Source organism: Athene cunicularia (genome assembly GCF_003259725.1).
Source record: "Athene cunicularia isolate RWA chromosome 1 unlocalized genomic scaffold, athCun1 chr1_part1, whole genome shotgun sequence".
NCBI classification, from domain to species: Eukaryota; Metazoa; Chordata; class Aves; order Strigiformes; family Strigidae; genus Athene; species Athene cunicularia.
This window is the reverse complement of record NW_020799091.1, coordinates 23,274,612-23,291,807: the sequence shown is the minus strand read 5'-3', so window position 1 is coordinate 23,291,807 and position 17,196 is coordinate 23,274,612. Positions and strand designations below refer to the sequence as shown.

Here is a 17,196-nt window from a genome sequence, read left to right as displayed (position 1 = left end):
GGACAGACAGAGATTAGCCTTTGGATTAACTGCCTTCTGCAGCTGTCGATTTATGAGAATTCCTGCCCCCAGTTGGAAAAATGTGGCAGAATTCCACCGCAAATAAACCCACTTTTTGCCTTTTGTTAGCATCCCTCTCTATCTCAGGCAAGTACACTCTCAGTTATAAAGCTGTACTATTTTAAATCAACTGTGACAAATCTGTGAATCAAAACCTCTTTCTCTTTGGCAAATGTTATCAGTCACTCCTCAAGAAACTTGCCCTTTCTCATCTTCCCAAACATAATGGTATTAAATGGACTTTTGAATATGCTCCAAAGCCGTGCACTTGATTTCACCCTAGGTCAGCAGAAGTATACAGTCACTGCTCAAAGATGTCTTCTCTGCCTGTGTAAAATGAAACATTGCTTTCAGACCTACTCTTGATCCACTGTCCCCGTAGCTGGTTACATGTCAATTGGCAAAATGCTCTCTGCATTTTTTGGGGACAGTCTCATTTATCAGGGCACTCTGATATTTAACAAGAACAGTGGGTCATTCAGGATGTTCGTGGCTTCCAAGAATTTCTACTGATTCCATCAAAAAAAGCACATTATGTCACAGGACTCACAGTGCAGCTGAATTTGGAGTGAGTCACTACGGTAGCATTTCATTTGTCTGATTTTGCTTCTGATGAAACACAAGTATGTGTTACCCATTAAAAAAAACAAAACAAAACAAAACTAAACCAAACCTTTGTTTTATTGAACTGCAAATTTTGACACAGAAAACACTGTATTTTCTGAGTCGTTCTTGGCAGAATGTAATCCTATCTTTGTTGTGGATAGAGGCAAAACTTGTTTACTACCAACATCCATTTCTGTTCATCTCTACTTTCTCAAGATCTCAAAATGTACTTTCCTCTAAAAATGATTTAAAGTATGTTCACCACTGAATTTATGTTTATTTCTGTCTCCTACTCTGTGCTCTCCTCTTGGTGTTTTTCACAATGTCTCTACCACTTTGGCTAGTTTAATCGATTCCAGCTTGTAGAAAATACAGGCCAAATCCTGTCAGTTCATACAGTAATGTCAGTGCAGCTACAGGGATTTGTGTCAGCCAAGAACTTTCTTTAAGGTCCCTTTGGCATATTGGGATGTGCAACAAATTAAAAAAAAAAAAAATAATTGTATCCTATTGTCTAGTGCCGCCAATGCTTCAGCAGTGGTATGCTTTGTAGATATAATTACTGCTACTAAATATTTAACAGTATATATCCTTGTGGTTTTTAAAATATCCACTTTGTGGCACTGCTAAGATCAGAATAGATGGATTTTTAAGTGTCTGAGTCTGTGCAGTCCTTCTATCTGTATATGCATACAGCAAACTGTGGAGCTAAAATGGAAATAGAGCTGTGTGATACGCTGTTTCCTCCTTGCAGTCGAAATGGCCAAAGCACTATTAGCTTTTTCTAGCCACTTTTCCTGACACTTCACTAACTGTGTGATTTTTTTTCTCTAGCTAGTCACAGAACTAAGATCTCCATTCAATCCTGTGAAATAACATCAGCTGCAGGAGCACTGCACACCTCAACACTAAAAGGAATGACTAAACCCAGAATTTCGTAGCTATATTTTATTTTATGGTTTGGACATGATCTAAAACATCTGGCAGACTTGAAGTGATAAACTGGCAAAAGCTTATGGCATTAGTGAGACTTGGCATGCTACTGATTCCAACCTCCATCTTTTGAGGTTTTGCATTATTTAAGGTTTTGGGCATTCTTGTAAAATTTGGTTTACATTTTTCAATTACACAGGCCAGCAGAGATCTAGTCAGAGATGGGAGATAACTTTACCATCAAAACTTCATAGAAAAATACTTCTAATAATAGACTTTTAAAATGAGAATTTTTCCAGTCCCAAAATAGTCTTTCTGGTTTAGCACCTCATTTTAGTCTGACAGCCTGTCATATTTTACTGCCTTCACACTGCTTCCAAGAATGTGAAGAGCTGTTTGGATGTCATGTAGGTGAAGTTAGTTTGTTCTGCTTTAAAACAAATGTACAAGAATAATGCAGTATAAGCCCAGTTCAAAGTCAGGGTAAGGATACTCATTAGCAACTGTGGGCTTTGCATCCTTAGAGAACAGCAAGTTTGACACTGACTGTGCACCTCATGCTGAAGATGTACCTTTTTTGTTTGAGCAGAGATGAGAAAAATATCATAGGGAGAGCTTTTTTATCCAAATTCTTTTCGAGGTGCATGTTGTCTGCATTGCAGAGTAGCTCCTGGAGCTGCCTAAATATGAACACAACTCCACATGCTCCAGGTTGAGGGATGAGACCAGGAAGGGCTGTGGGGCTGCTGCTGCCTCCGGAGAGGTCAGGGGAAGCCAGAAACAGTGGTGCAATCTGGAGGTCATCAAAGTTGGGGGTTCCTCTCATAGCAAATGCAATGAAGATAGTGGTTGCCGCTGTATGAAAGCTCACCTCAACTGTAGATGATACCCATCCAGGACTGAGCCTGGCTGCTCCTCCTCGCCACACCTCCACGGCTGCCTTAGCTACCTTCCTTTGCTTGTGCTCAGATCCACCCTAAGCACCCTGGATATTTAGTGTCTCGGTTTCTCAGATGGCTCACGTCATTGCTGTAGTACGCAGCTACTTCCCAATCTTTACCATGTGCATCTTAACACCATCCCTGCAGGTCAGGATCCCCCTACTTGAACCTTTCAAACCCCTTTTTTTTCTAAACAGTCACTATGGGCATCAGTTACTCAGGCTAATCCACCCCCCAGAAGCTAAGAGGCACTGATGGGATGGAGAGCAGGCTTTTATTCCTTACTTGTTAAGGTGCTTGCTGCAGTCATTTAATTTACAATTAAATAAAAGAGGCTGGTATGAGAGGACTGGTGATCAATCTTTCATAAACTAGGTTCAAGGAGACTTTACCACCTGTTGCTCACATGGAGCAGCACCATCACATTAATTCAAATAATGAGTAAAAGCACCTGCTTTTAACATGTGCCACTTGCTGTTTTCCAGAGTGAAGATTCAGATGAAGAAGACCTCTGTGCTATCAGTAATAAATGGACTTTCCAAAGGACCAGCAGACGATGGTCTCGGGTGGACGACATTGATGCTTTGCTTCACCGATCAGACCGACATGGATCTTCTGGGGACATTAAAATGAAAAATACAACAAGCAGCGAGAGTGTCCTCACAGATCTGAGTGAACCCGAGGTCTCTTCTATTCACAGTGAGAGCAGTGGGGGAAGTGATAACAGGAGTCAATCTGGCATCAGCAGCACTGCCAGGGAGACCTGTGACTGCTCTGGCCAGCATGATGTAGGAAGCACACTGCTGCAAGACTCCACTGTCATAAACACCACCCTGTCCCCCAAGGACAACCTGAAGAATGAGAAACCCACACGAACCAAAGCAAAAACTTTTCTAAAACGCATGGAGACACTAAAAGCAAAAAGTGTGCATGGAAAACTAAAAGGCTCAGGAAGAACTGGTCCTTTAGAGATAAGTGGACCTGTTCTTCAGTATGAGCCAAAATCCTTGAAAGACATGCACTGTGTACAGATTGTCAATGGCGATCTCCAAAACTTAGGACAAGAGTCAGTCAAGAGAGGACTTTCCTTTTCTGCCAAATCTGGCAGTGACAGCAGTCCGTCTGAAAACAGCAGCAGTGGGGTGAGCACGCCATGTTTGAAAGAACGTAAATGCCATGAAGCAAACAAGAGAGGTGGGATGTACCTGGAGGACCTAGACGTTCTGGCAGGAACGGCCTTACGGCAAGTGGATCAAAACCGCAAAAATGAATTTCATTCCCAAGAGAACTTGGTTGTGCATATTCCTAAGGATCACAAACCGGGGACCTTCCCAAAGGCGCTTTCTATTGAAAGCCTCTCACCTACAGACAACAGTAACAGTGTAAACTGGAGGACAGGCAGTATCTCTTTGGGAAAACAGAACTGCTCTTCTCCAAAAGAGTCTGGATTGATGGCCTGCTGTCCTAAAGAGAGCAGAATTAGTATTTATGACAACGTGCCAGGTTCCCACTTGTATGCTAGTACTGGAGACCTCCTGGACTTAGAGAAAGATGTCCTTTTTCCTCATTTAGATGACATTTTGCAACATGTCAATGGACTCCAGGAGGTGGTAGATGGCTGGTCAAAGAATGTGTTGCCAGGTCTGCCAGTTGATGATGTATCAGTCAGGGAATCTCCATCATTGCCTTTCCAGTCGCCCACACAGATCACTCTTGATTTTGAAGGAAATTCTGTCTCTGATGGCAGGACCACACCAAGTGACATGGAAAGAGATGGAACATCCCTGAATGAATCCGAAGCCACTGGTGTTAGGGACAGGAGAGACTCTGGGGTGGGAGCATCACTCACAAGGCCAAGCAGGTAGGTAGCAAAATTTTGTACACAAATAGACCGTGATTCTGTGATACAATGAAGAAGAGGCATTCAGCCTGGAAATAGGAAGAGGCAGGGTACCATTACAGTTGTTCTCAACCTCTATGGAGATGAGGACTTCCCAGGGAAGGGTGGGACTTTGGGAGAAGGGACATCCTTCCATGGAAATGCTTATGTGGAATCAATGGAAAATTGGCTTAAAAGAGCAGGCTAAGGCTTTTTTTCTCTCTTGATCCACCAATTACATATAGTAGGACCCTTCATATGTTGTAGTATGTATTTCAATTTGTCTTCTAAGTTATGCACCCCAGTATTTATGCATCAGTGGCCTTGTACACTCTTTTAATGTACTGGTCTGTTTTAAATATGTGTCCCTTTGTGGTCAAATAGAATTTCACTATCCTGTCTCAGTCCCTCACATGATGGGATGAAACGATGGTATACAGTTAACTTCTTAATAAAAGTGAAAAACGGGATTTTGTTAATAGTTTGCAGACCTGTTTTAAGTCAGAAGGATGAGTACCTGTTGAGCCAAGAAAAGGCCTTTGTGGATCCATACTGCTTTGTGTAGGGTGGCTTTGTACATGCAAAAGCAGTGAGAAAATACCTGGTATTTTCTGATCTGCCGTCGGTCTTGTTATATTCTTACAAGAGGATTCTGCTGTGCCATGGTTTACTGCTGCCCGTGCTTGCTCACCACCATCACAAGCAAGTGAACTCGAGGAAACTACTGAGTAAATAAGCAGTGCCAAAATTTTTAGGATTTGAGCCAGAACCCATGTTTAGCAAAACAAGAAACTGAAATGAGTTTTCCTCTGATATATCCAGTATATAGAGAAAGTGCATTGGAGTAAAGAGAAGATGTGAGTGGCTCAGCAGCTCAGTGGTTACAGCTCTTGCCAAGGAGACACAGGGTTCAATCCCTTCTCCAAAAAATCCTTCAGTATTTAATAATAAGAGATATTTAGAGAACCTCGTCTCCAAATACCTTGGTGGTCAGGCCAGTCCCTTGGGAGGTGAGGGACCAGGCATCAAATCTCAGTTCTGAGTCAGGGAGAGAACATTTGAGTCTGGATCTCCCACATCCTGTTGGAAATGTGTGGGCTAAAGGGCACAGCAGGCAGCACTGCTTCCCTGAGTCCGTGAATGGGACCCACACCCGCTTGTGAATTTAACATTAAAAAATCAAAGCTTGGGCATTTCTAAAATTAAGGAGATTGGACAAATTGTTTTATTTGCCTCCAAGCTACATTTTCTTTCAGTTGACAAGCCATAATGTGAGTGTGTGTATGCTTATGTATGTTTTATGTATTGCCCAGCCCCATTTCACAGTATGCCATCTTTTTCTGCCCAGTTAAAACAGTTGCCTGATTTTTCTATTGTTTCTTTTGCTAAAGGCGATTGCGGTGGCATAGTTTCCAAATCTCTCATCGCCTGAGCCACTCCATCACATCACTTCACATCAGCAATCAGTCAGCAGCCCAACTGAACCTACTGCAAAAATTCTCTCTGCTTCGTCTTACTGCCATCATGGAAAAATACTCCATGTCAAACAAACATGGCTGGACCTGGTAAGTACCACTGATAATTGGAAAAGAGATATTTTTAGAAGAAAATAATTTCTATTACTCTGATAGTAAATGCAGCAAATGCAACTAGATTTTGAGCTACAAACTGTAGAATTTGAAACTGTCCCCTTTAATCCATTGCTGCCTAGTGACTCGGTGGCAAAGTCAGAAATAGATCCTGGAGATCTGACTTCATTCCTGTTCTCTAACAGAGACACAACCCCAACCTCTCTAACAACACTCCAGTTCCAGAAAAATAAACAAAAGTAGGAGAGAGTGATTAAAAGTAGGAAATGTTTACAGTAAGTGTTCCCCAGAATTCATTTTGTGACTTGAAAAGAAGCAGCTGATGATGATAGTTGATGTATTCGATATTGTTTTGTTTGTGCTTTAAAAGAAGGGTTAGAATAGTTACCTGACTTTTCTCTGCAGATCCAAAGATGCAAGCTTTAGCCTAGTCCTGGACCTGCGTTAGAGAGAGCTTGCAGCTGTAATAGCTGCAACAGCTACCTGGTCATTCAGAGAGTGGAGTGAAGGGCAGATGGACCTGAGTGCTGGCAATGTGGCTCCTGTAGCAACCGCCCACAGAAACCTGCATGTTTAATAGTATGTGAACCCTGATGGGCCACACAGACTGAGGTATACCAGAATGGAAATGGGCATAGATAAGGGATTATAAGTATCTGAGAAATAATCAAAAGGATAACAGAAACTTTCCCTAATACATAGAGACAGTCCAAAAATAATACAAATTGACATTTACATTGTGATTTCCATGTTCAAAGCACTTCAAAATCCTGCTAAATTCAGATGTGAGATAGATAAGACATGTTTTCCTTTAGATATGGAAAACAGATACAAATGGAAAAATAGATACAAGGGACTACATGTGAGATTCCCCTCACTGACATCAGCCACTCCTAAAAGTTTCATGTCTCATCTGAGCAAGCCGGGTCAGCTGTCTGTGGTCAGTGGAAAAAGGCAACTCCAAAGGCAACTCATTCTATCCAAGCTGACGGTTTGGGTCACCCTCCAGAGATGCCTCGCTCCACAGCACAGAAGCAGTCTGGACAGCTAACTCTTTCTAAATAATCTTTAGAGAGCTAAAATTCAGTAAGATGAACCCCCAGATCATCTTCTCCTTTGGTGCAGCTCCCTATGGCTAGCTGACAATGTCTGTCCTGAAATGAATCTCACCTTAACCAACTCCAAATAAGCAGACCAGAATACAGCAAATTCTAGATTCTGCTGTCTGTACAGAGATTTTCCCTCTGAATGTTTCTTCAGTTTATATAATCAGTCTCTAAGGATTTATAACAGTGGGACTCTAAATAGCTGTAAAGTTATATGCTGTACTTCTTCAGGCCATTTAATCCACGTTTTATCTCCTTCCCACACAGATGAGAAAAATCTCTGTCACATTCAGGTCATATTCATTTTTATTTTTTTTAATTCCACTGCAGTCATGACTCCCACAAAGGGAATCCAGTTTGTTCTCGTTTTCACCATCATTTTTGGAAGAAAGCAAGCTCACCAGCTTCACTGAAGTTACTCAACCAGAATAAATCACATAACACCAGGGATGAATCTGGCACATAGGGATTTCCCACCATCATTTATTACTGTAAATTGTTAGTCAATAGAAATACTAAATCATTCAGCACGTTAGAGGACTGACTGAACCTTCTTTTCTCTCAGACACCCTCTCCACTATGCTTTGCTGTGCCATTCCTTTGAGTCCCTAATAGGTGCTTTAAACCATGTTGGCTTCATCTGGATGACAACTGCATAGTAAAAGCTTTTGTGTTAGAACAGATTGTTATGCTATATGTTAGAGCCAGAGGCCATCTATTTACAAAAGTTGTCAAGAAACCCATCAATTATACCAATTGTAAAGTGTTTTTGTGTTGTGCATTAAACATTATTTCACCATCTTTATATTATAAACACCCCGGTTACCAGTTTCTGCCAGGAGCGTTACACAGAGGGACTGTGTAAATACTACGGTATTTTTCACGCAGCCTGCTCATGTTGATTTTCAGGTCTGTGCCAAAGTTCATGAAGAGGATGAAAGTCCCTGACTACAAGGACAAGAACGTCTTTGGTGTGCCTCTGATAGTTCATGTCCAGAGAACGGGACAACCTCTTCCCCAGAGCATACAACAAGCACTACGCTACTTACGGAGCAACTGTCTAGATCAGGTATGAACTTTACTCCAGGGATCGTTTGATTTTTGTCTGAAAACCCACCCTAAGCAAGAAATGGTGAACCTTTTTGTACTTAGTACCAGAATTATTTGAAGATTGTTATATCTCATGTTCAGCCCAGATCTCCTCTGGTGATTTGATACTTGGTGCCAGTACTAGCGGTTTACCATTTTGAGATTTGTATCCAGCTAATCTGTTGAATTTTTGTAGCTATAACAGTCCTGCTGATTTGTATACTATAGTCTACCTCAAAGAATGACAAGAAATCTTCATGTCTGTTGAATCAGACTTGAGAAAAGGTCAGGACTCTCAGCTCCTACCCATATCTGCACTGCTTATGCTTGACTGTTGCCACTGAGGGTTAACTGCATTCACCATTTCACAAGATATGGTACAGAAGGTTTTATTTACTTAGCAAAGAAAGAAAAGTCCAAGAATAGAGAGCAAACTCAGCAAAATATTCGAAGTATTCTGTTGACAAAGTCAGATATGTCCAGATAGAGTTAGGTCAGCAGGGGTTCAATGCCAAAGCCATTATGGTACGTTTCCTTTTATAGTGCTCTTAACTGCAACAAGCCAGCTGGGAGACCCTCATGCTCAAAGTATTTCAGATTTTTTTACTTGCTTTAGCTAGAGCAGGGACATACCAATCATATTTTTACTGTTCTTCCCCTAAGGATGAGGATATGTATCTTTATGAACATAGGAATGGGGGATACCCCCTGGCTGATTATGTTTAGTCCTCTACTATTATTGACCTCTTATCATATGACCTCTTCCATAACTGCTTTTAGATAGCTGTAAGTTCAAAAGTAGAAACTAGAATTTTACTCAGCAGACTTTGCTGCTTTCCAAGCTCTGAGCACACAAAACCGGTAGAATTGGTCAGTTCTGAATCTTTGAATTTTCTGATCACTATTCTGGTTGCTGTTCAGGTTGTTTTGTTGGGTGACAGGAAGTATAAAAATTAAATGCCTTGCAGTGAATCACAACCATTTCCCTTTACAGCTGGTGGGGAGGACACAGGTCTTTCCTATCATTTCTTTCTGTAAAGGGATCCTGTAGTGGTCAGACCTTGACATCTAACTGCAGGACATCAGAAGTGAGTGAGATGAGTTCTGCCTACCATATATAGTACAGGAGTTGAAGGGTGAGAGGAGTAGCCTGCTGGATATTAGTAGGGAATGGAAGGGGAAGATGCATAGAAACAACTAGAAGCAATATATTTGATAGCTAACGTGCCTGATTATCACTATGGTAATCTGGGTTTGTGTACTGAGCCGGGAAAACTAGTGTAGGAATAAAAAGGGATGCAGCAATCCTGAAATCAGTGATGAGACAGGAGGAAGAGACACTTGCCCAAGTATGAGGTACAGGAGATGTGGGAATAGGGAGGTGCTTGTCAGCTAAGAAGCAGAGCAATAGGAAGAAAAATAAAAGAGAGGGAGGGATAAATGGAGGAGAAAGTAAAAGGGAGGATAAAAGCAAATAGAAAGAAAGAGCTCTTGAGAGATTTGAGACAGTCAAAAGGAGTGTCCATGGGCAGTCTCAGACAAATATCTACTCTGAGAGGGAGGGTTTACTTGCTGGGAAGCATCAGAGCTACATGAAGGGCCATTTCAACTCAGCTTGAGTTTCCACTCAGAGTGGAATTGGGAAAATATTGAATAGAAAATGAAGGAGGAGAAGTACAGAACTGGACCCTTTAAAGTATCTTTCCACCAAAAACCTTTCTAGGCCAAAACCCTCCAGGCAATTCAGCTTCTCTGCTTTACAGTCACTCCCTTTGTTCTCATTTAATTCAAAGTCCCCTAATGCCAGGCCAGAGGTCCAGGCAGCCTCCAGACTCCCACAGCATCTTGCTTATGTGTTGCTTCCGTGCACTGCAGAAGGCAGTCTAGAGTCCTGAACAGGCATCACAGCTTCTACTGCACACACTTGGTAAAGCTGAGGTTGCTCTAAGTCATTGTAAGGTCTGGCTTCTGACACTGAAATGTCTAAGATGGTATGAGGAGCCTCACCATTATTTGTAGGATATATTATTCAATTTCAACTTGTGAAATAGAAACTGCTTTGCCTTTTTCCGCTGCATCTTTATTTCTGTCGTGCATCATATGGCTATTTGCAGGGCAGATGATTCACAGCATGAGGATAATAAAGAGATTGGATCAGACTAACCTCTGATAAATCACTGGATTTATAGTCCCATTTTATTTACAGAATGAGTCTGTAATATTGCAGAACAGAGCCTAAAACTTCTTTTCCTATCAAGTGAAGAACTGTCCTCTTTTGATTAATTACGATTTTTTCCAAGAAAAAGGGAAATATCATTAAACAAAAACAGAGATCAAGAGTAGCAGACTGATGTGCAGCAGGAGATTGCACAGGTGAGATTTGATGTCTGACCTCTCAAATCAGACTTAGCTGGAAGTTTTTGAAGGTTCTTTATACCAGCAAGGACACTTTCCATCAAAAGCAGAGAACTGAGACTCTGCTCTCACATTTATCTACCACATGCCAAAACTGTATTTTTTGGATAGAATTAGCATGTGTCCTTCTGCATCTTCAGCACACATTTCTAAGAGGAAAAGGGATTTAAAAAGAAGAGAAAGGGAAAGGGAAAACCAGATGAAAAGAGCCAAATGCTCTTTCTTGCATTCTCTTAACAGAACGAAGAGCAGAGCTTCACCTGTGAACAGAAATAAAACGCACCAGGATGTAAACAGGGCACACTCCAGTTCTCTAACTTATTGCACATAAACTTAGCTCACAAGTGACACTAAATTCATCAAGAAGACGTAGCAGAAGAGCTGCCTCACAGCCAGCCTGGTGTAGCAGTTCATCTCCATATAAATAAATGCCTTTCCTCACAGAGCTGCAGAGTGTGTGATTTATGTAACTAATGTCATTAATGTGTGAGTTAACAAAACTCTTAAATACCTTACAGTTGAGCATGGTAGGTGTTCTGGCGTGAGGAAGGTCCTATGTGAACTTTGAGGTGGCAGAAGTAAGGGGAAGAAGGCCAGAAGGCATGATTTCCTTGCCTTTACACATTTTTGTTGGTGGACCATGCCACACAGAAATCTGAACTGACCATCAGCAAGACAGCAGGCATGGAGGAACAGAAGTTTATAATGCCAAACCTGAAATGCACCTTTTTCATAGGTCTTTCTCCGTATTGTACATTTCCCCTGAAAAACTGAAGAAAAACAGTGTTAACACTTACCAGATGAAACACTGTAAACTCACTTGGGAATTAAGAATGTGGTTAGGGCTCAGGAATTCACCCTGGGGGAATTCCATTGACGAGAAGGACGTAAAAGGGCAGCACTGCCATGAAGGCATCATTTGAAGAATTAGTACTTCCTTTAGAATAGAAAGCAAACAGGATAAAAACGTATCTTAGTGACACAGCTCAAGTAATCCCTATGTGGCCCCTGCTTTCAAATTGGGGTTTTCAGTGGGATTTAGGGGAACTTTTAGAAGCAGAGTTCAAAGTTGGAAGGGGAAAAAATAGATTTGGTCTTGATTTTAAAGCTCTACCAGGATGTACTAATCTTTTGCCACAGCATTTATTACTTAGCTGAGCATAATATTTTCTTGTTAGTCTTCAAAATGTATACCCAAATAAACATGAGGAAACAGATTCTCAGCTGGAGTAAATTAACAGACAGTCACCCAAGCCAAGCAAGCCATGCTGATTTATATCAGCTGAGCATCTTGCTCAAATTCTTCAGGCAGCAGGGAAACCACTTGCACTCTGAACTCTCTCTCTAGGATGGGATGCAGAGCAGCAGTGTTGTTAACTCCTACAATCCTGCCATGAGCTCATGCACTTGCCTATGAGACTTGTGGTCAAGCCACGACCATGGTATTTGCATGTTCTTCTTGTTCTTGCCTAGTGTAACGTAAGCAGCCCAAGCTTTGGTCATGATCAAAGTCCCCTGTAGTAGATTTTAAAAAAAAATTATATACTTTAAGTAACGCTTTCTTTTTACGCAATTCAACATGGTGCCTTTTTAGGTGGGTCTGTTTCGAAAATCTGGAGTGAAATCCCGAATCCAAGCCCTGCGTCAGATGAATGAGAGCTCCCCAGAAAATGTCAGCTATGAAGACCAGTCGGCATATGATGTGGCAGACATGGTAAAGCAATTTTTCAGGGACTTGCCAGAACCTCTCCTCACAAGTAAGCTGGGAGAGACTTTTCTACACATCTACCAATGTAAGTGGCAATATTTTATTATTATAAACAATTGCAAAATATTATATGATATATAATAACGGACTGTAAATAATTTTGGTATGTTAACACTGGGTGGGATAATTTCTGCTCACCTTTGAGATGTATAAAAGAACCTTTCTGCCCTCAAAATCTTTTGCTAATAGATTTTTAGAACCACCTAAAGGTTTCATTGTTGAAATACTAGAAATTTTAATGGAAAGATAGCACTGATATTTTGAGAAGCTTCGAAAATATCAGCCTTACAATCAGAAAGAGGCCAGAAGGACAGGCTGCCAGGAACATAAAAAGCATGAAAATTCACATTTTTGTTACATTTCTTTAAACTGTGGGCCCATTTCATGCAGGCATCTAAATAAAAGTGAGTCTTTTGGGCATGGAGAAGTGGTACTTGACCATGAGAATGTGTGCCTGTGCAGTCCCCTTCCTTGCTGTGACTTTTGATTATTTGCCTTTTCACTGTAGTCAATAAAATGTACATGCAAGAAACAAGCTGCCTTCATTTATATCCTCAGCTTTTATGTAAAGATCTCATAGTGAAAGGAAAAAAACAGGATTTCTTCTTTTCATTTCAGCTTAAGTAGTCTTCAGCAAAATCTGAGACTCAAATGCATCAGAATGATGAAAATCCCTGTAAATCAGGAAATGACTCTGTATCTCTGCTCCAAACTGAGGGAGAAATAAACAATGAGGAAAACACAGAAAAAACAGAGGAATTCAAGTTTTTCCTGACAATGTCCATTATGAAGGCTAGTCAGCCAGTGCTCTGACAGATATAGAAAAGCATACCCTGCCAGCCTAAGCCAACTAATTGGAAGCACTAAAGAGAAGTGTGTCTAGTCTTTTCACTTGCAGACATTTCAGCTGCCAAAACAATAGAAAGCCATTTTTAAACACTGTATAATCCCAGTGCTAAAGAATCTAAGTTACTTCCGTTGCCTCCCTTTACTGTAAAAATCTATCTGTGGCACATAGTCACTAATATATTTAACACTGCAGTGTCTGTAGCTGGTAGAGAAATGCTGTGATGTTGCACATGAGAGACAGCATCACAAATAAATTTAGTGGACTTGGTCATACATGATGTGTTCGGACACAAATGAATTGAAGCAGTTGTTGCCTAGCCCTGAACCATCCTTTCCCCTTCCTCCTTCCTGCTTACAAGTTGCAGGTCTTGTCTGCCTACGCACACATCAATGAGCTTGTACATAAAAGCAACAGAAATTCTTGGTGCTAATAAAATGGAAGTCACAACTGTTTCCATAGTGAAGTGGCCAAGGAGAAGATTATCCACTAGAATGACATCTTCTACATGTCCTTGGAAACAAATCACTTTTAAACTATTGCTTGATAAAAATTAGAAACATCCTGTCTTGGCACAGGAGAGACTGCAAGTAAACTCCCGCCTTGCCAAAGGAAGAGAAACATAGCAGATCTTAATGTTGTCAGTGTTGTTAGGTCTGTGGCCAGAAGGACTCCCCCTTTCCCAAGTTGGACACCTGGCGTTAGGATTCACAACAGCCATGAGGCTGAACAGTAAAACATTGCTAACAGACAACAGAAATGTGTAAAAAGGGACATAGGCTGACTCTGTAACCCTATGTGGTACTACAGTGGGAAGTCTGAAAAGCATTTCTTTACGCTGATCAGAGGGGGGGGAAAAAAGTTCTAGGAAAGATTTTCTTGAACTGAACCAGTAGCTTATAGGATTTCAGAAATACTTGAGGATGGGTCTGCTTAATACAAGGTGGGAACGGGAAAAGATGGCTCTGTACACACTAGGGGCCAATGTTTGGATTAAGAATGTGGTTTTTTCCATGTGACCAACAATAAAGATATTTTTTTGATTTAGACGGTACTGACAGAAGTCCTTTCACAAAAGAAAATTGTTGAAAATTGCTGGGATACCAGTTGTATTTCAGAATGTCTGCAATTAAATAAATCTGTAGCTGGGAGTTTTTCTTCCCCTTCATCCTGTTTAACAACTTACTAATATGGAGTTAGGAAGGATTTTTCCTCTCTTAGTGTATTGGCAAGGGATTTCTGATTTGCTGAGACTCACTGAAGATCTTTTTCATGTATCCATAATGGCTTGATTTGCTGTAACACAGAGGATTGGGGATGGGATGATTAGTGTAGTAGTCTATATGGCATAGCACTGATGAAACTTTCTCCATTTCCCTAACACTCAGTTGCCTAATGTTTACCTATGACTTGAAGGACTGGCCAGTCTTCTCTGTGCATCAGACCTGCCAGTGCAACAGTACAGGTGAGGGAGAACCAGGGTGCTATGCAGGGAGAAAAGACACGTGGCATGGATTTAGCAAAAGATCCTGACTTCTCATAGACCTGGCCTTGCTGCCTCTAGAAAATCGGAAGCACTGGGCTGTGTTCAGTTTGTCATTCACGTCTGAAGGGTTTTAAAAAGTGCTTGTACAAGGTTAGCAGGCAGAGCTTACAAGCTGACTGTTCCCTCTACTGTAAATCTGCTTTTGTTCTTCTGTTCAATTATATAGAGCGTATGTAATACTCCAAGGACTCCAAGTCCAAACTGAGAAAGTTTATGGTAGTTTTAGAAATGAATCTGTCTAAACTGCTATTAAAGCGTATGCATTACCACTTTCATTAAACTCTTTTATGGTTTAGGACACAAGTGTAAGTATTTTCCTGCAACTTCCCTAAGACTTTTGAACTCTTTTCCCAGGGAACAAAACAAACCTGAAAAATACCATTTAAAGATATGAGTACTGAGTACTACTCTCCATTCATAAACTTTAAAAGAACTTCAGTCTCTTTCTTGGGGAACAGCCTTTCAAACGAACGGAGAAATGTCATACACTGGCAAGGCAAGCTGTGCTGGGTGGAGGAGCAAATACCGGGTCCCTCCAAAACCCAGCTGGTCTTTGCCCCTTCATCCCCAGAGCGTGAATGCCTGGGCTAACTGTCTTGTTCCTGGCTCCGTATCTGATCTGGCAGTTGACCCCCCTGAATGTCGCTTGCTTTTCCTCAGACGTCCCCAAGGAGCAGCGGCTGCAGGCGGTGCAGGCAGCCATCATGCTGATGTCGGATGAGAACCGGGAGGTTTTGCAGACTCTGCTGTGCTTCCTGAGCGACGTCACCTCCGTGGAGGAGAATCAGATGACTCCTATGAACATAGCTGTTTGTCTGGCCCCCTCCCTCTTCCATCTCAATATAGTGAAGAAAGAAAGCTCACCGAGGTAAGTTTCTTCTCAACACTATAGACATAACCGTAATACAAAGTAATGTTTTCGGTGTTTCTAAAGGTATGCAGGATAAAATTTTTGAAAGCATCTGCTTTCCAGCTCGCGTTGCAGTGAGAGGGGAAAGCCCATACTGCAGAGCCAGAAGCACACTTGTACATGCACAGAAGGTGTTTTCACAAGCCCAGCAGGCGTTTCTGGCTGTCCGTTGTGAATATGCAGCGCCTGCTTTCCTTGCAAAATTTCAGTGAGGCACTACAGAGTTTAGCATAAGTAATCTTGGCCTCTGTGAAGGGAAAGCGCCTGATTTTGCTCTGTTTGAAGTCAAAGATTGACCATGTTTTAAAGGATTTTAATATGTAGATTTTCAGTGAGTGGTTTTTCACCCTGTATTTTCTGGCTACATTCTGCCACTTGGGAAACCAGTTTTATTTCAGGCCACATTAAGATGGCGTGTAACATGGTGAGTGTAGACTAAACAGAGCATAGACCCTGCTAAACATTAGTGGTCCCAACTTGATGTTCCTCCTGACGTTTTTTTCCCCCGATCTGGTTCAGAATACACTGCAATTCTTGGTCATGTACATGTGTAACCAGTCTCTGAGCAAGTGCTTTAATCAGTAACAACACAAACCACTGTACATCATGTCTGTCAGAAATCCATTTCAAAATGTACACCACCTATTGCAGGACATGCATAACCTTTCCTGCTTTTACCTTTGGCTCAACAATATTTTAGGTAAACATTTTTCCTTTAAAAAAGGCCCAATAGTCTGAGCAATCTTTGTGATAAAAACTAAAGAGCTTTTGTCTCTGGTGTTCTGAACATCCTACTGCTGTTTGCTTTCATATTAAAAAGATTCAGCATTTTTTACCTGAGACACTGAATTTAATTACAGAGTAATACAGAAAAAATATGCAACAGGGAAGCCAGATCAGAAGGACCTCAGTGAAAACCTGGCAGCTACTCAGGGACTTGCTCACATGATAATGGAATGCAACAAACTTTTTGAGGTGAGTGAGAGACTCAAACAGCATTATTCATGGCCCCATAATGCAGCATCCTTTGAAGTATTTATGTTTATGCTTACATTTTCTGTCTTATATTAGCTCAGAGATTGATGGTGCCTTACTTATTTGTAAACTTGCTCCATCTAAAGTTTATTTATCTCATTTCTTTTTGACTGTTCCCTTCTAGCTTTCAAAGACACAACTATTAAAAATGCAGGATAATTATTATGTGTCAGTTTTCAACCCAAATTACTGAATTAGGAAATTTTAGTCTAATTAAAAACAAAATCTGCTATCTTAAGATTTCATTTTATTGTAATGCCTTTAACACCTCAATTAAAACTTATTAATTTAAAAAAAAAGAGCTGATACACTTTATTTCTGTGTGTCATGCAATAAAGTTAAAATCACATAGGGAGATGCAGTCATTCTTGCAGCAACTTTCACTGCAGATGAAGGAGAAAGAATGCTCATATCTCCCTTCCCCAGAAGCACATGGCAACATTTGGGGGGGGGGGGGGGGGGGGGGGGGGGG

At 41.1% G+C, this 17,196-nt stretch overlaps 1 protein-coding gene across 4 annotated transcripts in view; it reads left to right on the top strand.

The window, feature by feature from the left end:
* The window catches only part of STARD13 (StAR related lipid transfer domain containing 13), a 312,386-nt gene that overhangs the window by 286,001 nt on the left and 9,189 nt on the right, over positions 1–17,196 (top strand). For all 4 annotated transcript variants that reach the window (XM_026843968.1, XM_026843959.1, XM_026843976.1 and 1 more), the window contains 6 exons: positions 3,026–4,401; positions 5,811–5,984; positions 8,024–8,183; positions 12,213–12,411; positions 15,440–15,647; positions 16,550–16,664. In XM_026843968.1, the coding sequence (XP_026699769.1) occupies positions 3,026–4,401; positions 5,811–5,984; positions 8,024–8,183; positions 12,213–12,411; positions 15,440–15,647; positions 16,550–16,664 (2,232 nt within the window). The remainder of the gene's footprint in view (positions 1–3,025; positions 4,402–5,810; positions 5,985–8,023; positions 8,184–12,212; positions 12,412–15,439; positions 15,648–16,549; positions 16,665–17,196) is intronic.